Raw genomic sequence first — 25,516 nt, 5'->3', positions numbered from 1 at the left:
GTATGATGCTGCAGCAGACAGGTGGAGAAAGGAGATGTGGTGGAGGAACAGAAAAATAAAAGAGCCAGAGAGAGAGAAAAGAAGGTGAGGATGAAGTCAGCAGACATGAACCTCCATCTGCTGCATCGCAGAAAACAAAGGGACACAAATGTGTCTGTGAGTGTCATGAATGTGAGAATTAGGCTGAGAGAAACAACTGGTTAGAAACCATATTTCATAATGAGTAGAGTAGTAGTTTCACTGGTTAGTGTGTAACACCGGCTTCAGATGAAGTTTTATCTGCATTGCAGTGAAGATGTATGCTGTGCCTTTGAATGATGCTGCCTAAGGGTTTGAATGTGTCAGGCCTGTGCAGTGTCACCCTCTGCCTGCTAACCCAACTTATCAGTAGATGCTATCAGTTGATGCTCAGCTTTACCACAGCGGCCAAGACATGCAGCTGCAGATGTAATGAAACAATGAGAAAACTGATCATCAGCCTGAGAGGACCATACATGGGCTTTCCTGTCAGATCACTCACCTTCACTCAGTGAAGCACCTGTGATGCCCTGCAGCAACATGTGCATAGAAACATCTGGTTTCACAAACACTGAAACGTTCTCCATCTTTACACTGTGTTTGTCCATAACTGTTAATAAGTCACTGCTTTTGTTCTTAGTCGAATTCAAACAGCAAAAAATGTTTTAACTGGAAAAATGTGCTAACACAGGAGTGACCCCAGCGCTGCACTCTAACAGCTCCTCCTGCCACCTGCTGGCTTTAACCGACTCTGTGACAGAAACTGTTAACAAAGCTGTCAGCGTGTGCTTAAATGTTACAGCTAAAGCAGAAAGAATCACCAACTGATGCAGAACATTGGTATTTCTATTCATTTTGACCTGCAGCTGTAGAACATACTGCAGCGCGCGCCGACATTCACTCGGGCTACAGAGCAGAGCGATGGCGTGATAAACAGCCCTGATGCAGACTGTACGGGAGCACAGACTTTATTCTCTGCCATGGATGGAAGTCAGTAAGAGCACAATATAATAATATGCAGGTATCAGTGGTGAATGTCAGCTGTGTCCTGTGTACAGCAGTGCCAACAGTTGTTATCACATTAACTCCTGTTGTGTTACTGCAGAGCGTTTCATAGAATAAACGTGTGGTTGGTGTTAACCATCAGCAGCTTCTAACACACTGCAGTCTGCTGCGCGTTAAAGTGCGTCTGTGGGTCATGCATGGGTGATTACGCCCCTCTGGTTTGGGGTCAGATTTACTCGTTACCATGGATACTGCACCTTCCAGGTTTACTTCCTACAGCCAAAACGAACATTTATACACAACATATCACAGCCGTAACCTTCGAGTTACTGAGGAGCAAACCTGTGTCAGAAACTCCTGAACATGTATCATGTGAATGCATCAAACTCTCGCTTTAACCCGTTTAATGGATGGCATCTTGTTTTTTTCCTTCTTATATTCATTTCTGTGCTTTTTCCTCCAAAAGTATAAAGTAGAAGATTGTGAACCATCGTCATCATCATCATCGTAAGAGGAGTGAGTGGACCCAGTGTCCGTCCTGTGGGTGAACTCTGGTTAGCATCTGTCAGCTTCAGCTGCAACAACAAACAGCTAAACTGCCAACGTCTCGAACATTAACTCAGAAATCTTTTCAATAAATACTTAAACGGTCAAGAAACAGAAATTTCTCTAAACCATCTCATTTTCACGTCACTTAAAAAACCAAAAACAAACGTATTGTCCACTCGGCACCAACGCTAAGCTCGTCCCTCCGTCTGAGCTGTAGCTTCTGGGTCAGAGTCAGAATCAGAGTCCGTCTCATCGTCTTTTTTCGGAGGATTTGTGGCGTCCCAGCCGACTGCTACCACTCCCTTCCTCTGAGGCAGGACTGTAAAGAAGGCCTCCTGCCAGCTGCCTTTCTCCAGATACGCCAGGATGATCTCAAACACTGCAGGAGGGACGAGAGCGCCGTTCAGACCACACAGTGGGAGCAGCTGAGGCTCCTCCCCGTTTAGCTTAGCGGGCTAAAGCAGGGAGGAGCCTCAATACAGGAAACATAATCCAGGGACTTTAAATATCTGCTCATCAAACATCAATTACTTTTTTAAAGCATATTAAACTTGACTAACAGTGGGTTAGACAGCAGGTTGGGGGATGAAGCCACTCCCACTCCTTACCGTGGTTAACAGCCAGAACCTTCCGACTGTTCATTTTGACGAAGCTGCTCAGAGGGAGCTGGGCGTGGCTGATGCCCAGCTCTTTGGCCCTCTCAAAGGTGACTCCCTGCAAACGAAGCCCCGACAGGTCAGCCAACACAGCCACACCCACCACAGCCACACCCACATGTCACAGAGGGTCTGAAGCCAAGCTCACCTTGTGGTGGTTGTGGTCCACCAGGCCTCCTATCACGTAGGCCTTCCTTGGATCCAGCTCTGTCAGCACGTTGGGAGAGTCTGAGGTGAGGTAGACCAGCTCCTCCTGGGACACCACCTCAGTGTAGTGCTCCGTTTGAATGTGTATGTCCTGCACAGCACACAGGGTAGACACATATCCAACCAACCAATATTACATGAATAAACTGTTTCATTGGAGACTACGCCTTTTTCATTTCATCAACGCTTTCAAATTCATGTTTCCTGGGTCATCAGTTGTGTCGAGACCTCAGGGGGACAATCACAGGTGGGCACACCTGAGCAGGTGAGGGACTGGAGCCTGGAAATAAGAGTTTTTTGGACCCTGTGGTGTCAAAAATGAAATCTTATAGTTTTGGTATCTAGAATAAAATCTGTGCATCGTCACAGCGCTCCATCTCATATCGTGCAGGCCAAGTTTAAATGTTACTCTGAAGGTCGGCCTCATGTAACAGCCTCATCATGTTAATGCTGTACAGATAGAGCCTCATATAAACTGATGCCTCCTGGGTCTCGCTCCCATGGGTGTAAACTACACTCACAGGTTCATGAACACTTTCACAACTTAATAAACTGGAGATCAGACCTAATGCTGTAAAAGCTCCAGGTGTCTGTTGGACGTGTGGCTGCTCACCTTCCAGTTCACCCAGCCTTTGTCCTTTTCATCCATGCTCTGTCTCAGCTGTCCTCCAAGGCTCGTCAGGTAAAACTGGACAGGTGAGAAGAAGTTAGAAGATGTTTGATGCAAGATGAAAAACTAATTACTGCCTGTTATTGTTCTTCTTATTTTATATTCGACCCAAAGCCAGTGGAGATGGTTTGGGATGAAGACCAACAGCATCTCATCATGGATGCAAAGCAGCAAAGATGAGGTGAAGAATCTAAAACATGTTTAGAGTTATTTTATTCCATGTGTTCATTCATAGTTTGGCTTCAGTGAGAATCTGCAGTGTACACAGTCATGAAAATAAAGGCGGCGTGTCCAAGCTTCTGACTGGTTGTGGCAGCAGGTGGTTGCACCTGGCTGAGGTGCAGTTTGCTGAAGGACATTTACACTGACATTAACAGGGGTGTTTATGTATTTACACCTTTGTGAATTAGAGAAAGTCCAAACATAAATGTAACCTTGTGCACTCAATGGTTGCTCCTGGAAAGCTTTAGGAGGAATTCTGCAAATCACCCCGACATTCACATCCATGATACTTGGACTTGTGACCACAGCTGAGCGAAGTCTTGACTAGGAATAGTTGTTAGTGTGTAAACATTAGCACATGTGCTAGCTGACGCTAACATTACGTGGCTGCAGCATCCTCAGTGTCGCCTGTCACTTTCTATCGACTGAGTTTTTATTGCTATTGAGGAAAGTTTTTGCACTATAATTATTTTCAGCTCTGCACTCAGGACAGTATTTTATAAGCTAGGGTAGGATCGCTGGTGGTTGGCAGGTTACCACTAACTAACAGCTCAACGACACACGTGTCAGAATCTCACCACCCTCTAAACACACCACAGATCCATCCGTGAACTTCATACTCTGCATGTGAAACTGCAGCCAGGTCAGTCCTCACGTGGAGATACAGTAAGCTGACACTGAAGCCCGGCACAAGCTCATATCCTTCACACAGGAATGAGTCCACAGGTCTCTTTGTTCTTCAGCTGCATTACAAAGAAACGCAGTATCATTATCACGTATTTGGCACCGACCTGCACTGGATGCGAGGCTCGTCTGTTCTCTGCGTAACACCTCTGGATCTGTTTGTGAAGTTTGTGGACATCCTGGAGAAGCAGACAGACGGTTTGTTGGGAACTCTGGGGACACACAGTGGCAGCGCCTACACCTCTGACCCGTTTACCTTAATGAGCATGAGGCTGTCGAAGCTGCAGTCCACCACCAGCCTCAGAGAGCTGGGCGTGGCCTCTCTGCGCGCACGTTTGCGGGCACTCTGAACCTCTCCGCCCTCCTGGTGACTCTGCCTCTGCAGTCGACGCTGCTGCTTCCTCTCCTTTCGTCTCTGCCTGTAATGAAAGCGAGGATGATGATCAGCAGCTGCATGGACTGAACACTGGTTCCACTGTGGGAAGCACAAACCTCCCCACATCAGGACAGAGTGGAGTGGGTCAGAGCTGCCGCTGATGTTCACTGAGCCAGTCTCAGCGTTTTGTATGATAACTAATTCATTGCTGGATCATTACTGCAATTATTAATTAATATTAATTTAGAGGAAACGATATTTGGGTGCTGGAGGAAGGATAAATAGGCTGCAGCTTTAGAAGAAATAGTGGGCGACCCATGTCTACTGCTGACTGTTACAGAGCTACAGCTGGGACGTCTAACAGACCGAACCCTCACAGGGCAGCTGTGCACCGAGTGACAGTTATACAGAAATGGGAGATAAAAGGTGTCCTAGAAAACATCCTTGTATTTGACAGTCTCACACACGAAGGTAGGCACATGAAGCTTTCAATCTCACGCCTAGTTCATTTGGCCTGTTTGTGCGCATGCGCAGGAACAGTGATGCATTCATTTCAGTTGCCTTAAAAGCCCTTTTGTTTTGCACAGTTACGTCCACAGTGGATCACCGTGTAACAGCTCAGCGGGCCCGTGGAGGCCGTGACTGTTCTCTACGTATTTAGCAGCACAGCTTACTTCCGCTGCTCCCGCTCTTCCTCCCACTTCTGCTGCTTCATGAGCTTCTTCCTCTGCCTCTTGGACAGAACCTGGTTTTCCGTGTCTCCGGGACTGCTCACGGTCTTCTCGCTTCGGTCTTCCTCCGCCGAAGCTTGCTTTTCCGTGTTGTCGTCAGCCATCTGTGAACACACCGCTGTTGTCATGTGACGTGCAGGAGCCGAGTTGGCGGCATTTAAATCCCAGTGACTTTATAATGTCGGATAACACGAGTCATTGGTCCGGTTAGCCTGGCAGCGACAAACAGACCAACTCAACGAACGAGCAGCTCGAGTCCACGTTTTATTTTGGCGCATTTGTGACGTTTTTTGTGCGCGTCACAAGCTCGCGTTGAGATGCAGTGCTGCCCTCTACCGGTCGTTCATAAAACTCCAACATGCCAGTCTGCTGTTGGTCATGTTCGTCACTTCCGTTAGCTCACGTTGTTTCTGCTGTTAGCCGTGAACGCCAGATTAGCTCCGTTTGTCTCGGGTCTCTGTAGAGCTCTGACCGGATAAACGTTTGGCCACAAAAATCGCTTCTTACTAACAAGTGAAGCTGATTTCATTTAAGCCGATTCATATTTTTACTCTGTTAAAGCTTCCTTCAAAAACATAAAAACGATATAGATACATTTAATTAGTACTTTCATCTGTAACAGCATCTTTGTACTTTTTTACCAAAACGTGTTATTTGGTTTTACTGACTTTAGAGAGACAGACTCATGAATCTGACTCCACATCCATAAATGTGAGTTCTCTCAGGACGGGAACAGAATTCTAGTTATGTCCTCTAACAACAAGGAAGCTTTAAAAACATTCATATTTATAATAGTTTTAATGTCTTTAGTTATTCCATGTCTCTGCATCTCTCGATTTTCCCCTTTTAATCTGGATTCTATCCTTCTTTAATTTGACACACTCTTCCTCTGTATTATAATTATGAAACTGTGCAACATGTTCTCCATGTGTTATGCTTGTTGTTAAAGTTTCTGGTGAAATAAAGTTGGAGAGAAAAGCACGCAGCTGTAACAGCCATCTCTTCTGCGTGCTGTTGTACTAACAGCCAGACGTTTGACAAACTGAAACTCATCCATCTGTCAGAGAACAACTCTCTGTCCCGCCCGGCTTTCTCCCGACGTTTATATTCAGCACAAAATGATCCCAGTGATGATAAAACGGTGACTGGAAATCTAAAGTGAAATTAAAAAGCAGAACCTTCTTTTTTAAATAAGAAACGCTGCACAAAGTTGCTTATCTGCTTTTTACATGTATTCATTTTAATCCATGTTTGAGTAGGCTGGTTGGCAGATGAGTCGCTGACGGGGTTTCCAGCACGTAGGAGAAGACAGGTGGGTAAACACTAGGCCTAACGAGGCTCAGACCACAGGTGTGCCTGGATGGAGTTCTTAAGGCGGACAGACTAGTTAGTGGTCACTCACTTCCACACTGACACAGGGAGAGTGGAAGGAGCAAAGGATGGAGACAATGAGAGAGGGGCAGGTGCTGCACCTGTGTCCTGTCCCGGGGTTCACCTGAGACAGGACACAACCTGTCGGCCTGTGACAGCTGCACTAGCCTCCAGCTCTGACTCCTTCTAACCCAGAATAAGCATTAATGTCAGTGAGCGTGATATCCTTAATCTGTCACTTTAGCCCCAGCTGTCTGTGAGCAGTTACACCTACATGTAATTCATACATCAGTTTACAATCAGAGCAAAGGGACGAGAGGAGACTGCTGTAGATGAACTGGATGAGATGAATAAGATTTCTCATGGGCTAAAGTTAGCATCCATTAATCAACGTAAACATCAGAGCTACTTATCGTTGCAAATATAGCATTTAAACATAAAATATATAACTGTGACAGTTATTATAAACTGAGTCAGTCAGCAGGTGATTACAGAGTTTTCCTGTTTATTCAGTTTTCACAGTAAATGTGAACCTGACACTGTAGCTGTGCAAACAGCTCAAAGTCATCATGGTTGTTTTTGACACTGCATGTTTATCATTTCATTATCATTTCATCCACGAGTCCTCTTTATTCCCACGCTCCCGTCTGTCCACCACCTTCATCTTCCTTCAACACTTCCTGTACGCGCAGCAGAGACACTGCTCTGAGGCATCAGAGGCCCTGCTGTGCAAAAATGCATCTACACTTATAGAAAACATTTCCTACTTTATGCAAAAGTTTAAAAAAAAGAAAGAAAGAAAAATCATGCACAATCAGAAACATGACATGAACAAAATATGATCAAACCCCCAGAAGAAGAGAACAACACTGTATTACTGGGACCATGGAGCTTTAAGAAACAGCAGTGTTCACTATTAAGACCTGAATAAACTCACAGGTGGTTTATCCTTCACAAATACACAGATACAGTTTCAGCAGGCGAGCTGTTTGTAAGGCATGGGAGGAAAATGATTTCTGATAGCAGTGCAGCAGTGAAGCTTAGAGTCAGGTACAAAAATATAAAATATCATATTAGCTTGGGTAGAAACGTGTGTTTGATGGAAGCCTGTACCAGGATACTAACACTAAACAGGGATCGCGCTTTCAAACACTTCACAATAAAACATTCAGCAGTAAAAACCTCAGAAAAGCGTTCCAGCTCTGTAACCTGTGTCATGTGACATGTTTCCAACAGACGGACTGTCCAGCAGACCCACTGCACAAACTCCAATGTGCAAACAGAAACAACCTCAGTTTGAATATGATGTCTTCTAACTTCATGTCACGCACATCTAAAAAGTACAGAAAGTGTAACAGCTGGACAAAAGTAACTATTCATCTATTTCACACTCTCACAGTTTGGTTATCACACAGTGCGGCGTACATCACACACATCAGGCTCGTTCAGCTCCTGTGTGATTGTTTCCACAGCGTCCAGCTTACAGCTCAGCCCTGTGGGAACAGAAAGAAACACAGACGTCAGATTCTTATGCACATTTCTCCTACAGCTTGTTCCTGTTCTGTAGAATAGCGAGTGCCATTCCACTGCACACGATCTGTTTACTTTATAAACATTAGTGAGCTGTGCAGTATGTGGGTCAGACACTGAAGGGGAACTCCAAATGTTCCCTCGCTGTGCAGCTCAGCCGTCAGAGCCATGTGAACCTCACCCTGCTGCTCCTATAAAAAGCCGGCTGAGACTGCAGGATGTGCCAGGCCGGCTCCTGATACCCAGCAGCAGCTGAAGCTTTTCCACGTCCTCACATAAATGCCTGCCTGACCTTTCACTCTGACTGCACACACACAGCTGATCCAACCATAATCCACCGCATCTCTGCTGCGATATCGCAATTTACAGGATATCTATCAGTGTTAGTTACCTGAGGCTGCAGGCTTTACAGTTACAGCACATCTCTTCCTGTTTCACTGTTAGAAACGACGCCCAGCATCCTGTTATATCACTGATTTCCTGCATTAAATGGAAGAAGCAGAGAGCACAGTGTGGTGGCTCGAGAGCTACAAAGCTAATAATCAGCATCATTGTTAGGAAATTCAAACATTCATTAAAGGGCGATTTAGCTGATCAATAACAGTCCCCATAGTGTTTTATATTTTCTAATTTATAGTTTGTATTATTGTTTTCTTTTCCTCGTTGGAGTTTTTTATTATTATCTTGTCCTGTTATGGTTTTCTTTGATAGAGAGAGACTGACAGGACGGCGGAGGGAGAGAGAGCAGTTCTCAGCCGTGGTGTTGAAAATGTTCCTGAGATCTTTGAACACAGAAATTCCAACATAAACACAGCAGCTGACTCCTGTGTCAACAAAAACATCTGCAGTCTTATTCACGTTACCTCACATGTTCCAGTTTACTTTTGGTTAGTCTGTAGGACGTCCTCAGTGTTCTGAGAGCATGGACGGGTTAGAAGAGTGTGGGTCATGATGGTGTGGAGAAACATGTATTTGATAAATCATTCATAACATCAGCTGCAATAACTACATGTGATGTACAAAGATCATTTGAAACGCTCCTGTGAGCCTCTGTCTGTCTGTCCTCCTTTTGTTTTTGTCACCATGTATTCAGAACTATTGCACAGATCATTTCACTGAGTTTATGTCTCCATAGTTTGCAGTTTGAAGCTTGAGGTGTGAATGTTTGCAGGTTGTTCATTTGCTTTTAGATGACATTATATTTTAGTGTATCCTATAATGTTTCCTTGGTCGTTCCTCTGAGATTAGTTATGTCCGACTGTAAAACTGCCCTCAGACATGCTACAGTAAAAGGGAAGCAGTCAGATCTCACCTGTCCAGACGACCTGCCGTTCATTGGTGCTCCACCATGAAGCTCATAGTCGTCCCGTCAAATGACGGGGGGGCGATGATCCGGGGCCCCTGCTGGGAGGTGATGCTGATGACTGGCTGCTTGATGCTAGAAAGACCCTGCTGTGGCCTGTTAGCAGCAGCCTGCTGTTGAACACCTGAGGCTACCTGGGAAGACTTTCCGGTGGACATGTAGAAAGGACTCTCGACGTGCATGCCCTCAGTCTGCTGCGAGGAGCTTTTATCGCTGCTGTCCACCTCTGCCTGCACCGACATCTGTGACTGTAGCAGCGCCCTGGCAGGGATCACTGACGGCGTCGGCATGAGACCCGGGTAGATCATGTACGTGTGGCCATAAATGCCAGAACTGAGAGCTAAAGGTGAGATGGACATGGGTACAGGTGTCATGGGAGGCTGTGGCATAGGCACATCCACATATTGACCTGTTTCTGGATCAAAGAGACGCTTGGTGGCAGGCTGCACGGGTGTGTCTACCAGGTAGTAGTTTCCAGTGCTAGGATCCAGCAGCATTTTCCTCTGGGTGGCCTGGAACGGGTCCAGGGTGGGAGCCGGGGTGATTGCTGGAGAGAAGCAGTAGACCTGTGGCTGATTGGCTGGCATCCCGAGGGGCAAAGAATGGTAGATAGCTGAGGGGATCTCTGGTGAGTACTTAGCTGTGTGTTTATGCTCCTCCTGCCCTCTGAGCCCAGGTTCCAGGTGTACTGGAGGTGTGGGTGGATGTGACTGGGTGGAGAAGGTATAGATGGATGCTTTATCAGCAGATGGGGGCTGTTTGCTTTTGCTAGGCTGAGACTTGACTGGAATAGCGAGGTAGTTCTCATTGTCAGTTGAAAACTCGTGTGCAAATCTGTCGGCCTCCTTCAGTTCGGCGTCTTCGTTCCCAGCTGACCTCCTCTCACAGATGCTGAATGATGCGGGCAGTTTGGGGGACTTAGGGACAAAGGTTTTGGTGCTGAAAGGTGTTTGTGTGACCGTGTTCGGTTGGGGTGTCTTTGACGTTTTGGAGACCTTGACACTGCTAGGGGCTTGCACTGACTTAGGCCTATCATCACAGCCCACAGACGTGGGGTGTGGTTTGAGTGGGTCTTTCTCCTCCTGCTTCAGCAGGCTGTCACCTGCTCGTCCTGGTGGGGGCTTGTCTGTGTTGGACTGGGAGCTTCTTCTGGTAGACTTGTCTGCGCTGGACGTCCATGCAGTCTCCTCTTCGTGTCCTGGATGCTCCTCACTTGCTATCAGTGAAAGCACGTGGCTGTCTGTCAGCGGCCGAGGCTCGTTCTTCCTCTTCCACTCATTCTTTTGAAACACATAGAGCTGCTCCATGGTTTTCACGGCAGCCTGCAGTTTTTGCAGAGCCACCTGGTTTGGCACCTTTGACTCGGGCTTTTTATCTATGATATCTGATACTTTCTCTTGCCTCTTTGTAGATATTCTGCTTTCACTTCTTAAGTCGGTGTTTCCCTGCGAGGCATTATTTGAGGTGCCTGAAGATGCGCTCCCTGTTGCTCTTTGCGTTGAAGCGGTTTTGACGCCCTCTGGAGACGATCTGTCCACGTCAAGTGGTTCCCGTTTAGCTCCTTGAAGGTTTCCACATTGTTTTCCGTTACTGCTAGTATTCACAGACTGGCACTTGATCACTATAGGCGACACAGTATTAAAACTTTGATTGGGCACTTGCTTGTTTTGCTCTGGATGTCTGTCAGCGGAGGCGCTGTGGGATTTATTCTCGTTGTTATCCAAAGAAACAAAGTGATACGAACTTTTAACCAGCTTACGCACGTCTCTCACTTGGTAAATGGGAGTCTGCAGCTTCCCCTTATTATCTCGAATGTCTCGAACCATGAAATGTGGAACTTTATCTGAAAACTCACCCTTCAAAGCTGTAGCAAGCGCGTGGGATTTGGCGTGATCTGTTCGGGTGATGCTGCAGCCTAAATTAGGAGCGCGCAGTTTGGAGACGGCGCACGGCTCGGTTTTATCGTCTTTGACGCGCCTCAAGTTAATTTGAATTTCTGGAGATTTGGATGTGGTCACAGAGTCTGCGACAGAGCGTACTTTGGTTCCACGTCCGTGTCCACGCGTAGAATAATTCCTGCTCTGCAGCTGCTGCGTGGCTTCGCCTTCGTTGGGCAGCGTTTGGATATTTGGCACAAATAAATGAGCCATTTTCTTGAGTTTGCTGCTGCCCGCCGAGTACGGACTCCCCTCGCCCTGTGTGTCGTCAGCTGCAAGCTTGTCCTCTGGTGTTTGATCGTTTTTAGGATCCTTTTGAAATTCTAGCTCGTCATCCTTCCAGCATCTGAACGCGCTATTTTGGCTGCGATGCAGCGTGCTTCTGGATGAGTCCAGTGCGCCTTTTTTAGTATCAACTCCAGTTTGTTGCCTCCGAGAGTCGCTCTTGGCATCCGCGATGTCCCCTAACTCATTCACGCACATTATGGTGTAGTCGGAGCTGCTCTCCGAAAGCTTGGAGTTGTGCTTCCCTCTGACGTCGTCGCTTTCCTGGTGCAGAAAGCAGGGAGAGGGCGTCTGCTGCGCCTCGCTTATTTCGCCTCTCTCCATCTTGCGCTCCTGCTCGAACTGCATTTTCTTAGAAATGACATTTTTGATGAGACTCGAAGCAAACACGGCCTTCTTGTGCGTGTCTTCCATGGTTTTAGAGGGCGGCTTGCTGCCCCCCCTGCTCTGGCTTGCGTTGGTAACTTCATCTGTGGAACGTGATCCTGCTGCGTTTTGTGCAAAGTTAGTGCGTGATTCTCCCGCAGGAATTCCCGATTTGACGTTGCAACGAAAATTCAGAGTCTCTGTCAGCCTTATGACGCCACTGTGGCCCTGACCAAATTTCCCCATCAGCTCTATTTTCTTTGTAGATGACGATGCGCCGTGGGGAGGTAATATCTCGCTGGCGGGCGCTTTGATGATGCCCTTATAACCCCTATTGTCTATGCTTTTGGCTATTTGAAACGAGGCCGCTGAGCTTTGATGAGAAACAAGACTTTGGTCCATATTCATGTTACCATATTTCAGGTCCACAAACGTGGACCACCTGTTTATCCCCACGGCATGCTCTGATGCAGAAGACTCACTGGAGGTGCTGAAATGAATGGCATCAAAGTAAGGATACGCCAGGCTCTTGAAGGCTCTGGCTGTCAGAGTGCGCACCTCCTTGTCAGCGTCGTCCAGCTCGCTGACAGCACTGGACGTGCCGCTGGAATATTCGGGGACTTCTTTCCCCCTTAATTTGCCGCCAAAGTGTACGCGCCCGGGCGCTGCTACCAAACACTTTGCCGTGTCACACACCGTCTCTGCCTTCCCATCAACCCCCCTAAACACATAGCGACTCACATCTCCGGAGCGCCTGGCACGATAAAGAATCTTTTCCTGTTCTTGGATGTTGCTAGGGTCATTTATAGCTCGAGAGGTGGTTCTGATTGACAGGTGAATCTGTCCGCCACTGTTGCCACTGCAGTGCTGCTGCTCGGGCTTTGACACACTCTCATCTGAGCTGGTGAATTTGGCCGCTTCGCACGGATCACTTTCCAGCAGAGTGCTGACTGTTGCTGCTGCGCCCTGAGAGCCAGGCTGGCGGCCGTGGCCCCTCTCGCCCACCGCGCCCCCGGCCTCAAAAGAAGCGTAATCGGCAAATGAGTAAACCCGGTTGTCTTCTTCAACGTCCCAGCTCGTGGAAGAGCCCACTCCGAGTTCGTAGTCCTCCTCGTGGTCAGAAAGTTCCGAGAGCTGGATCTCGTGCGTGGTAATATAATGGGATTCATCCTCCGTGGCGCACGGAATGCAGTCATCAGAAAGCACCAAACTTATACCATCGTCCACTTCATAATCATCCAGCTCACTTGTCTCCCCGAGATAATTATCACTAGTGCGCAAATCCACGTCTGGCTGCAGGCTTGCGCTGCTTTCCGTTTTGGACACCTCGTGCTGCTCGTGGAAACGCTCCGACTTTGCGTTTGAACAAAAAGGAATCGATGGCGGTGACGCGTCAGCGTGATGGTGCTTAACACCATCTCCGTATTTCCCAGCTGTGGCATTCTCTGTCGTCTTAGTATCGACCTCGGTTTTGAGTCCCGTTGCGCACGGAGCTCCAGCTCCGCTGTGGGAAACAATGACAGACATTTGGTTTCTCTCACTAAAGCCTGGGTCTGTTTTCACGTCCACTGAGTCCAAATCGACGTATTTCCTTTCATCGTGCTCCTCAGGGCCATCTTCTGTCGGGTTTGGGGGCAGATCACTCACCTGGTGACGTGTCATTGATAATCCCACACAGCTTTTCTCAGCCTGCGAAGCTCAAGTAGCGAATCTGAGCTTACATTTGGTGTCTGACAGGAAAGAGATGCAAGAGATGGAGTCGGACAAGATTTCGTCGTCCTTTAGGCAGAGATAGTCTGAGTCTGACAGACAGACTCCGATGTCACCAAAGCGCTCCAGACATTCCAGCTCATCGCCACATGTAGGCTAAAGCCGGGTCTCTAAAAAGGAGCAGAGACATTACTAACTACTGTCCAGGCCACATGGTTCTCAGTCTGTGAACCAGTGACAGTCACAAAGCTGTACTTTCTAATGACAGTCGAGTTCAAACCTGCTTTGAACTTCATCATCACGGTTCCAAGCTCTGTGGTTAAAGCGCTCACTGGTCTTAAAAATGCGTTTAACTCCTTTCAGACGGCTAGTTGTCAGTAACCAGGTTAACTGTGAACAAACACATTAATCACACCTCACTGCTCCCTGCCACTGTTGTCCTTTTATATTCATACCCATATCTATATTTATCTATTTATCTTAATATCTATCAGTATCTCTGTTTCTACACTCACTTCATAGACGAGTGCTTGATGTTTGCTGTATATTTGTTACTATGACAACTCAGTTTCCCTCTGGGATTAATAAATTAATAATATTTTATTTAAATAAAGTCTCTGATTCTGAACTTTGTTTTTTCTGTTGCTCTTTGATATCTTTTCGTCTGCTTCACCTTTTCAGACATGTTGTATTGAGCTGACTTCTTCCTTCATCAGGCCTGGCTCTGATTTTTCTACAGTAGTAATAATGACAGGAGGAAGTCAGGTCACGTGGTTACAGAGCCACAAATCAGCACATGGTAGAGATAACGCTGCAACGCTGGAGTTTAACACCAGCAAGCACAGACCAGCGTTTCATAAGCTTAAGCACATCTGGATCATCAGAGACACGCTCACGGGGGATTCAAATCTTCATTCTTCTTTGAACATCACACATTTTTCTTCTGTCCAAGTGATTCGTTTAGGCTAAACAACAACTTGTTTACAGCTCAGCTGTGCTTTTAACAGACGGTGTTAAAACATATAGGTTATTGTAACACACACAGATTCTGGGTCTGACCAACCGATAAAAGATGACAACCAATAAAATTCTAAAGTATCATTTATTAGTACAACGATAAAAACGAAAGGATAAAACAGTCCAGTGTCCCACTTCCAAAAGGGAGAAAACACAGAGTCCAAGACCAGAGCCAGCGAGGCCACAAGTCCGTTACACTTTCCATGCGCCGCCACCCTGTGAGCAGACGGCCAGTCATCACTCCTGCCTCAGGACTCAACTCTGCCTTTAGGCTGCAGCAGGCGCTGATCTGCACACAGACACATATCACAGCAGTGTTTGTAGTGTGGGCGATAAGTACACCAGAGTAATCAAATACACCTGCCTTCAATGAATACAACCCCGGCACAGCCATTGGCCACGCCCACAACACACATGGTGATGAATGAATGCAGGCTGCATGTGTCCATCATGTTACATTATCACATGAAATAAAAATTGAAACAAGCAGTTATAAGTAACATTGAAATGATCTGCACCCCTTAGTTTATTGTGTTGATTGTTTTAATGAGGGTCAGTAACGCATCAATGCCCTCCTGCGTTAAAAGAGCCGATAAAGGAAGCACTAAAGCTCCTCAAACAGTCTGTTTTTGGCTGCCACGCAGATGCTTCTGGGTCACTTCTCTTAGTCAGGAATCTTCCTAAGCAAAATGGATTATTGTAATGCACCACGGCCTCAGTCATCCTTTGTCCACGTAGGCGTGTCTCTTAGATATGCTTCCAGAGTTTTTATTCCAACTGATCTGTGGATATTTGAATTCCCTGGTTTGGCTTTTTATTGATTCCTGGTCTGATTCCTTCCACCAGAGCCCGCTGAGCTTTGCTGCCACCCGACACCTTCACAGGTTCATTGGGAAAAGGCCAGGGTTGGTTTTTACACAGCTCCAAAAGACTTCCTCTGATTTTTGCTGAAATAGCTTGCATGACAGACCTCATGACAGAGAGCACTGCAGTAGTCACAGGCAGCAATGAACACCAGCGATAATCAATCTTATGTGGACTATCAGTATATTCGGGTGTGCAGTCAGTAAAAGGACTAGCTCTGACAGCTAACCGAACGTTTCATTGTAAACAGCAGATTCTTCTGTGGCTTTCTGGAAAAGGCACTTTGCAGTGCAGCTAAGGATCTACTTCTATCCCTCCATCAGCTTGTGTCCATGCATTGGTCCGTGTAGGTTGGATGATCCTCTTAGAGAACACCGACACAGACCAAACAGGGGATGCCAACACAGGCCAGTAGGACCCATTTATCACTGGAGGAGTGGAGCAGGAGGAGCTCGTGAGTACTGTTCCTGTGGAAAAACAGGGCATGGTCGGCAGATAAAGGGGTAGGGACACCGACAGGGTGCATCATGTTAACACACAACTCAGTTCAACTCCACGCTCTGACTCTGCTGCAGGATTTAACTGACAGTAATCCAGCGATACAACAGTTTCTTTGTTGAAAAGAGAGATCTCTCTGCATGCATTACAGAGGGCTAAATATAATCGCCCAACAAATATCTGCTGTCTTTGTTCTCTTCTCCTTTTGAGCTTCTCCATCTTCAAGCTCGGCCTCAGGAAAGCTTACCATCTCTTCCCACTCCAGGAGGGAGATGAGTGGAAGACGACCTTTAACCTGCGGCATTTCAAATTTCTGGGTTGCTCAATCTTCCAAACTCTACCTACACGACATTCTTATCTCCTGTAGAGACATCAGTGAACGTCAGCGCTGTGTATGTCAGGTGCTTCAAACACTGCTTGTGTCACAAGGCCAGTATGTGGGAGTGCACCCAAAAGCAAACTCAATGGAGAAAACAAGCTGATATTTAAGAAGACTTTGTTGTGCACAGGTCATATGCATGAAGGGCAACGAGAGGAGCGTAGCAAAGGTTGCAGGTGGAGTTCCAACTGGGTGATTCCAGGAATCCAGGAGTGACGACAGGCAGGTGAGCTACCACCTGAGCTACAGCTGCAAAGACACATCTAAAAAAGATTAGTTCTTCATTGTTTATCCATATGTCAGACACACACACGAGTGTGCTGCCTAACTGTGGATGCCACGCCTCATGATAAACTTGCATGAATATGTGACATGGTAAGTAAATACCGGTCAGCTGTGCGCAGGTCGTGTTCCCAAACAACTTCAAACTGAATAAGAAAAGGTTCATGCTAATAGAGATCCTCTAAAATAATCAACTCTTGTCTTAAGCTGGAGAAATGTGACATTTCTCCTTTGCCTTGTTTTGTTCATGTGTTGTCTAAACAATGTGTCGTGCTACAGGATTTTCAGCACATGTGAATTCATAGACGAGAAGCCAGAAGTCAGAGTTTTACAGAGTAGAATACAGCTGTGAGTATCATGGTGAATATTTTCACCATGATATGAAAATATTGTAGCATCTTATTAAGAGACGTGATGAACCACTGCAACCTCTAGAGCTGCAGAAATGAGCCGCGGTCACAGAGTGCATGAATAACTGAGCTTTGGATATCTGCTGTTAGAGGGCAATAAAATCTCTCCCTGAGCACCGGCCAACAGCGTAACACAGGAGACGAGCCAGAAACCAGAGACCAGGACTGAGTGTAGTCAAGCCCCTGGTATTCCACACCGGTCTGAGCAGGTTGAACATTATTAGGAGCAGTTTCTTCAGGATTCCTGCAGCTTCTCCTGAACACACTTTGGGTCGTCCTGCAGGGACTCAGCTGTCCTTCATATTATGTTTGGTACATCCAGACTGATCTGTGTTAAGTTACAACCAATTAAAATGATTATGGAGCCTTTCATACGGGTGATGTAGAGACGGGCCAATGGTTCTACAAAATAAAGGCTGTACCTCTACAATAAAACAAATATTATTACATTTACTGTTAAGGTTGCGTTTCATGTATTTTTCAGAGCTTTTGTTATTTATGTTCTTTTTAAAAAATTTGTGATGTAGTTTCTGTTCGTGTACTTCTTTCAGTTTACTCTGCCTCCATGTTTGTTTGGCTACGTCTCCATCCAGGCTTGACTGGTAATCTGGCATTTCTGGCATTTCCCAGTGGGCTGATGCACTTTTCAGCCGCTGAACACCGACATCAGCACATTAATTTATTTCATTACTAACACTGGCTGAACTGTAATTCATTATTATCAGGATGTCCTAAAAACTCCCTGAAAAGCCTTCAGCTGATCCAAAATGCTGCAGCAAGAGTCCTGACAGGGACTAGAAAGAGAGAGCAGATTTCTCCTGTTTTGGCTTCCTGTTAAATCCAGAATTCAAAATCCTGCTCCTCACATACAAGGTCTTAAATAATCAGGCCCCATCTTATCTTAATGACCTTGTAGTACCATATCACCCTATTAGAGCACTTCGCTCTCACACTGCAGGCTGACAGTTTAGTGTAAGGGATGTATGGAATCATCTCAACTGGAACAAAAGGGAGCCAACATCCAGATTTTGAATGTCCTTCAAGATGCATGAAAAACTGTTCCTCCAGACTACTTAAATAGACTCCATGAGAGTTCAGACAGAGAACAAAGCTGGTTTTTACTGCAGCCGTGCAAATTAAAGTGAATTAGACCAGAGTAACTCGGTGGATGTGGGTGGATGTGTATCTCAGCTGTTCAGGGGGACTTTTATCAGGGCTGGGACGATGTCTTGCAACAGGACTGAGCGCGCAACTGACAAAGCAAAGTAGACGTCTGCATGTCTTTAAGTTACACTTTATAATAAATATGATATGTCACACAATGTTATTAATATACTCCGGGTTAAAAACTGAGTAAGAATCACCTTCATTGAACAGGTACAGGAACACATAAGGAACCGGGCTCAGAGATGATAACATACGCTAACTGGTTTAGCATGTTTGTAGTGCAGAGATGTTGGAATACATTTAAAAAGGAGAGTTCATACACTGATCTAAAAATCAGACAAACCTTCTGTGATTCATTTTATCGATGGCATTCAGCAACAAGGTTTTAAATACAGGCAGAGGGGGCTGTGGAGAAAGGTGGCTCAGGTTAAAGTTCCTCCAGCATCTGAGACACGTCCAGCCTCTCATGGTTAAAATGACGCCGAGTGCTGTAGCAGAGCTTATCTAGATGCTTACAGTAACTCGTCTGTATTGTTAATCAAAGAGATAATCAAAATATCATTTTCATTAATGTGCTGAATGAAAAATGATTCTGTCTGAATGTTGTGTGTCTGCAGATGTGCAGCAGATGTCTGTGTGAAAGAAACGTGTCACCAACACATCCTTATGTTAAGTGTTGTAATGATTCTGCTTAATCAGAATACAGCGAGGCACGAGTTTAACCAGCATGGCTGTGTGTGCATCTCTGTGTGTGGACAGTAGGGGGAGTGAGTGAGCAGCACCAAGGAACCACGAGTTAATAATAGAAATGATACTGTGCCAAAAACGGGTCTATATAAGTGTGGGTCCCAGCACAAACACTATAATGTAGTGTGCTATAGTGTAGAGGGACCACTGTTTAATGAGGAGACAGCGAGGAACGCTGGTTTGAGACACCTCTGAATGGAGGCGGGGCCTCAGGGTCCATCTGTCACCCTCTTACTGTCACGGGCCCCAGGAGTGGTGCCTGCAAATACAGGGATACAGCATTGTTGTACAGCATTACCATGCTGTGATTGGAGCCATTCCCCATCTCTCTGTGGATGGGACTCATGCAGTGATCAGCGGTTGTGACAGTTTGCATACTAACGATCATAAACTGACCTCCCAGCCTGCTGCTGGTTTCAGTCATTGTGCAGAGTTCCTGTTGAGAAGGTTGGAAACCTGCAGTCAGCTCAGACTGTCCAGATGAACAGAGTCAAGATTTTAACTCCTCAGATAAAGACAGCATGTTACAGTGTTTCCATGCATGCATGCATGTTTGCTGCTATGGAGACATGCTTTACACTACAGCAGGGTCTGTATAATAAATGCAGAGGTGGATTACCCGCTTGGCCCAGCACGACTGACCACATGTTGCTGTAATATGTCCTGCAGAAGTAACTGTATCTGCTGAGGACTTGCAGTCTGCAGGCTGGCTAAATATAACGTGTTTGTGCTACTGGGCTTACAGTAATTAGCTCCACAGTTTAAAAAGGCCACCATACTGTGTGACACGCTGAAATTTCACCCGACCTGTGGACAGAAACAGCGTTGTGTAGAAGGGCAGGTTTGCTGACATTAGTTATTTAAACACATTTATAACATTCGTACTGACTGGTTTAAATAATCACTCAGCTTTCTTAAGACAAGAACAATACAACCTGTGTTATTTCCTGTACTTTTTGCCATAAAGCCTGTATGAACAGTACATCGAGCGCTGAACCTCTGATCAGTAATGTTGGGAAAGGAAACTGCTGAATAAAGCCAGTTCTGTCTGTAAAGGATTTAGAGATAGTTCTCCATACGTTCATCTCCTCTGAGCTGGAGGATGGGCTCACTCTTTGTTTCAACACTTTATGTCATTTTCTTCCACAGGTAGAACAAACTTACACACAGCAACACTTTTCATACAAAATAATTCAGCATGGACTCCCTCTGTTCCTGGCGTCTTCTTAGTTTTTCAAAGCAGACTTCCTGAATAGAATAGAATAGAATAGAATAGACCTTTATTATCCCATGGTGAGAAATGTGGGTGTTACACAGCTCTTGTAGCAAAGGGAATATAAAAATAAAAGGAAGACACAAAGTGGTCCTATAAACATAAGCACCTGAAGTCTGTACATACAGGTAACATTGTACAGAGATATGTATGAAATGTACAGTGAACAAACAGGCTGGTGAGTAAGATCACTGTGTCAAACTGTGTTACAGAGTCTGACAGCTGCTGTAAGAATGACCTGCGGTAGCTCCTTCCTGCACTGTGGGTGTAAAAGTCCACTGCTGAAGGAGCTGCTCAGTGTTCAGTCTCATGCAGGGGGTGGGAGGTGTTGTCCATGATGGATGTTAGCTTAGACAACATCCTCTCCACCCAGCCTGCTCGATGGCCTTCAGCGGACAGTCCAGGACAGAGCTGGCCCTCCTGACCAGCTTGTTGAGTCTCCCCCCGTCCCTCTCTGCCACTCCAGCAGACCACAGCACAGAAAGTAGCCGACGCCACCACAGTGTCGTAAAATGTCCTCAGGAGTGTCCTGTTCAGGATCTCAGCCACCGTAGCAGGTGGAGACGACTTAGACCCTTCTTGTAAAGTGCATTTGTGTTTGTGGACCAGTCCAGTTTGTTATTGAGGTGAACACCCAGGTATTTGTGCTCCTCACCGTTTCAGTGTCCAAACCCTGGATGCTCACTGGTGCAATAGGGGGTGGCTTCCTGCTGAATAGCAGGGCGACCCTGATCCAGGGCTATATAAGCATTAATCCCACGAGAGGAAGTTAGCGCCCCTCTCTGTCGCTCATTTCCAGTGACACTTGATAATGTACTCTGTTAGAAACTGCCACACGCTCCTTGTAATGACTGTACGATGAGTGAAACCTGTTTTTGATGTTTTGTGCTGTTTGGCTGCGTCTCTGACAGAACATTATGTGGAGCTTCTCCGTGCTGCTGTGCTGTGCAAACCATTTACATTGAGGCTAATGTCACGACACACAGTAAGAGACCTCGATTTTGAAATGGTGAATCATTTCAGTACAGGGGCTTAATCTAGCTAACCCACCAGAGCCCCCGCTTCATGCAAGCTGAAAAACCACCGAGGGCTGGCAGTGTGGTGGAGGAGGACATACATGATTGAAAAGGTTGACAGTCTGTTTATTCTTTCCTTCACACTGTGCTCCAGCAGGGTTGGCCCGAAATATGATTTCAAGATAAGCCTAACTAAACAGAAAACACTTCTACACCAGCCAAACCCCTTTAACAGGGGCCCCTTACAATAAGCCATTATGGGCCCCTCTCCATCATGACCTGGCACACACCAGAGGCTCCTCCCACTCCCTGAAATGGAAATTAGATGCCAATTAAAGGTTAAATAAATGAGCAAAGCTCAATCTGTCACTCAAATATGATGATAATAGGTTAACAGAGGGAACATTAACGCAAATATATTTAGAAAATGTCCAAATTCTGCAAATGTTTAAATCCAACAGATTCTTTGAAATCCCCAAACTCCACCCCTCCTTCATGCTACACGTGGCACATTCCCTCACAGGAACTTTACCATCAAAGGAGGCCAGAAAGACTCAGACTGGTTTAGCACTTCCTGTGCACTATGAGGCAGGTGAGAAACCAGTTAGGTCTGGTAGCAGTGTGCACAGCAGGGTCAGAGGTCGCAGGCACTTAGGATGATGTTTATTCTGTGCATTTTGTCCATTTAGACTTTAACTCGGGTTAAAACCTGTCGCCTATGAATGTGGTGGCTTTGTGTGAAGAGAGGACAGTGGCTCTTTGTCCTTTGAGAAGCAGAGCTCGGTCCATGCAGACACCAAGGACATGTGATGACTTCCAGAAAGGTCGAGGACTAACCACAAATATGTCAACAAGTCAGGAGAAACTATAGTCATAAATCCGAGGCAGCATGTTTATTAATTGGCTCTTTGATTATTATCTCCCCGCTCATTGGCAGCTGCTCCTCGGTGTCCCACACAGAGGAGCCGCCCAGCCACTCCAGCCCAGAGTAACTGTCCTGCAGCTTGTAGATGCATCCTTGTTCCAACACACTTGGCTTGGTACCAGGCATTTGCCAAACTTGATGGCATGCTGAACAGGTGATTCAGCTGTGTTGGAGCAGGGCTGCATCTAAAAGCTGCAGGACAGTAGCTCTGTGGACTGGAGTTGGAGACGCCTGCTTCTGATCAATCAGGATCCCCCGTTTGTTTAAATCCTGCACTGGCTCCATTGCGTTGCTGTACATTACCAGACTGCTGTCAGAAAAACACACGTAGGTTGGCAGGAGGTGTTTGGAATTGAACTCCCCTTATTTTTGCCCGAGTTTCTGTTGGGTAATTCCTTGTTAATAAAGTTATCAGTATATTGCTGATGTTGTTTCCTTCTGAGCCCCCCTCTGTGCCGCATATCCAGATGTTGTTACACATGGAGCCTCCTGGTCAGTTACACTCTTTGTCTTTTCTCTTTTTGCCTCCCGGCCACAGACGTTTCATCCCAGCAGCTTTTCTCAGTGTCACTGGAAGGACTGCTCAGTGGTATTTGATAAAGTCCTCATGTTTTTAAAACAGATATTAGATGTGTACATGTGGCAATATGTCGTGAAACCGGCTGCAAGACAGAGTTGGACTAACTGTGATATTTAAAGGTTGCATGTTAGTGCAGGTTAAACAGGTTAGTTTGCTGCACTGTGAGGATTTAAAGTAAAGCACAGTGTGTGCCTGGTGCACAGTGGCTGTGGGTTCATGGTCACAGTTAGCTTACATCACATGTAGCAGAGAGTCATATGAATTTTAGCTGATGAGCTTAGATCCACTGATGAATTCCACCTTGATACCAACTGTATAGCATCTAGTATAAAGAGAATATAAACTGTGTACTGTCAGTGTGGAGGATGAAACATCTGCTCACATCTGGTTGAATCCAGGTGTGTCCATCCACAGAGAGCAGCAGGTCAGCTGATCACAGCCTGCACACTAAGAACAGCTGCTGGAGCTCTCAGGAGACATGATTGTGAGTTTGATTCAGTTCCCACACTGAGCCGTGACAACCAGTCTTAGGTTCCCCACCTGCTGAACCCACTTTAACCTCTGACTGTGCACACTTCCTGTTTACAGGCAAAGTCCCCTCTACAACGGAGGCAACAGCAAGTAGATTTGATTTGATTTTCCTTTTTCTTCAGACTCAAGCTGAGTATAATTAAATCAAAAATAGACTCAAGTTTGTGTTGCCCTCTACTGATATTATTCTATCATTATGTTCATATAGCACGGGGTTCAGTCAGCTTTGGACAAAACAGAAGCGTCCTCCTTTACTTCCTTACTTTGAGCACATTTAGAGACTTTACTTTTTTTTACTCGAGTAAATAAGTTGAATCAGTACTGTAACTTTTACTGGAGTATTATTTTTAACAGCAATATTTGTACTTGTACTTTGAGTACAGAATGTCTGTACTTTTGCTGCTGTTGTGCCAAAAAGTGATTGCTCGTATTTAAACTGCTATAAGTAACTTGTTGGGCTATAATATGTGAAACATATGTCAAATGCATCCCTCATGGATGACATAAAGTCATCTTGAGCCACAAACAACATTCGTGTAACAAGGTAGAAGCTGCAATCAGTTTTTGGCAGTGACTTTTATATAACCTTTATTTATGCAGTTAAAAAAATATGTCTTTTGTAAGAGTAAGTTGGCCAAGAGCAGAAATGGCAGCAAATATTACAATAGTTCTGTAAAAATCTTTTAAGTGGGGATAAAGTTCCGGATTGGTTATAATGTAAGAACAATAACACAGAGTTGTAAAGATACTTGAAAAACAGATAATTTTTTAATTCTATATAAAACCCCTTTGTAAACGCTGTTCACCGAAGTCTATTTACCAACATACGTAAAGATATTACACATAAAAAATACACAAAAACATTGGAAATCAGTTTTTGGCAGGCAGTCACTGAGTCTCACAGGTTGCAGTCTAAGGACTGAGCCTGCTTGTGGTCATTTCGCCTTTTTAATCACTTTTGGTTAAAACACCGGACGTGCTAAGAGCTGCCGTCCACTCTCCATCATCTTTGGTTGAGTTAGTAACAACTTTTTCACTCCACCGTCTCTAAACTAAACCACGCGTTGACCAGGCTGGTTAGTACGAGGAGACTGTTAGGATGACAGGTCACCGAAGCTGGTTTAGCTGCTAATGCTAGCTGATGCTCCAGCTGATGCTAGCTGATGCTCCAGCTGATGCTAGCTGATGCTCCAGCTGATGCTAGCTGATGCTCCAGCTGATGCTCCAGCTGATGCTAGCTGATGCTCCAGCTGATGCTAGCTGATGCTCCAGCTGATGCTAGCTGATGCTCCAGCTGATGCTAGCTGATGCTAGCTGATGCTCCAGCTGATGCTAGCCGATGCTCCAGCTGATGCTCCAGCTGATGCTAGCTGATGCTCCAGCTGATGCTAGCTGATGCTAGCTGATGCTCCAGCTGATGCTAGCTGATGCTCCAGCTGATGCTAGCTGATGCTCCAGCTGATGCTAGCTGATGCTCCAGCTGATGTTCCAGCTGATGCTAACCGATGCTCCAGCTGATGTTCCAGCTGATGCTAGCTGATGCTCCAGCTGATGCTAGCTGATGCTTCAGCTGATGCTAGCTGATGCTAGCTGATGCTCCAGCTGATGCTCCAGCTGATGCTCCAGCTGATGCTAGCTGATGCTCCAGCTGATGCTCCAGCTGATGCTAGCTGATGCTAGCTGATGCTCCAGCTGATGCTCCAGCTGATGCTCCAGCTGATGCTCCAGCTGATGCTAGCTGCTCGGTGAATAAAAGCTAATGTGAGCTGGACAGTCCGAACGATGGAGCCAGCTTCACGGGCGTTTCTGTCAGTGTGAAAGCAGTGGAGCTGTCTGCGCAGTAACCAGCCTCAGCCGTAAGATGTCACCAGTGGATGCAAACAGAGGAGATCCATGGCAGCGCTGTCTGAGGCTACGTCCACACGTACACGGGTATTTTTGAAAACGGAGATTTTCCGTTTTCGTTTTAAAAAATAATCCCGTCCACACGTAAACGCAGAAATGAAGGAAAACGCTGCTAGGAACATGCCAACGCAACAGGTGGCGATATATTCCTAACCATGTAGAAATGTTGGCCAATCAGAAGTCTAGAAGCCTCGGTAGGAAATAGTAAACAAAGATGGGGCATAGAACCAGAACCGAGTCCT

General features: G+C 46.0%; 2 protein-coding genes across 3 annotated transcripts; both read right to left on the bottom strand.

Moving 5' to 3' along the window:
- Positions 1 to 229: 229 nt before the first annotated feature.
- trmt10a (tRNA methyltransferase 10A) lies at positions 230 to 5,426 on the bottom strand. The gene is made up of 7 exons (XM_003459650.5): positions 5,062 to 5,426; positions 4,268 to 4,430; positions 4,119 to 4,190; positions 3,049 to 3,123; positions 2,377 to 2,526; positions 2,181 to 2,286; positions 230 to 1,951 (listed from the first exon to the last, which is right to left on the bottom strand). Exons 1-7 carry the CDS (start codon positions 5,244 to 5,246, stop codon positions 1,761 to 1,763), a joined length of 942 nt encoding a protein of 313 aa, XP_003459698.1. The 5' UTR covers positions 5,247 to 5,426; the 3' UTR covers positions 230 to 1,760.
- Positions 5,427 to 6,969: 1,543 nt separating this feature from the next.
- lg3h4orf54 (linkage group 3 C4orf54 homolog) lies at positions 6,970 to 14,219 on the bottom strand. 2 transcript variants are annotated; one of them, XR_268244.4, is made up of 3 exons: positions 9,332 to 14,219; positions 8,411 to 8,499; positions 6,970 to 7,982 (listed from the first exon to the last, which is right to left on the bottom strand). XR_268244.4 is itself a non-coding variant. In XM_005465281.4 (3 exons), exon 2 carries the CDS (start codon positions 13,630 to 13,632, stop codon positions 9,352 to 9,354), a length of 4,281 nt encoding a protein of 1,426 aa, XP_005465338.1. In that variant the 5' UTR covers positions 13,633 to 13,850; positions 13,961 to 14,219; the 3' UTR covers positions 6,970 to 7,982; positions 9,332 to 9,351. The 2 variants fall into 2 exon arrangements, 1 of the variants encoding a protein (XP_005465338.1); XM_005465281.4 differs by lacking the exon at positions 8,411 to 8,499 and having other exon boundaries at positions 9,332 to 13,850; positions 13,961 to 14,219.
- Positions 14,220 to 25,516: the final 11,297 nt, after the last annotated feature.

Source organism: Oreochromis niloticus, linkage group LG3, assembly GCF_001858045.2.
Source record: "Oreochromis niloticus isolate F11D_XX linkage group LG3, O_niloticus_UMD_NMBU, whole genome shotgun sequence".
Lineage (NCBI taxonomy): Eukaryota > Metazoa > Chordata > Actinopteri > Cichliformes > Cichlidae > Oreochromis > Oreochromis niloticus.
Note: the sequence above shows the minus strand (reverse complement) of the source record. Positions and strands in the feature narration are given on the sequence as shown.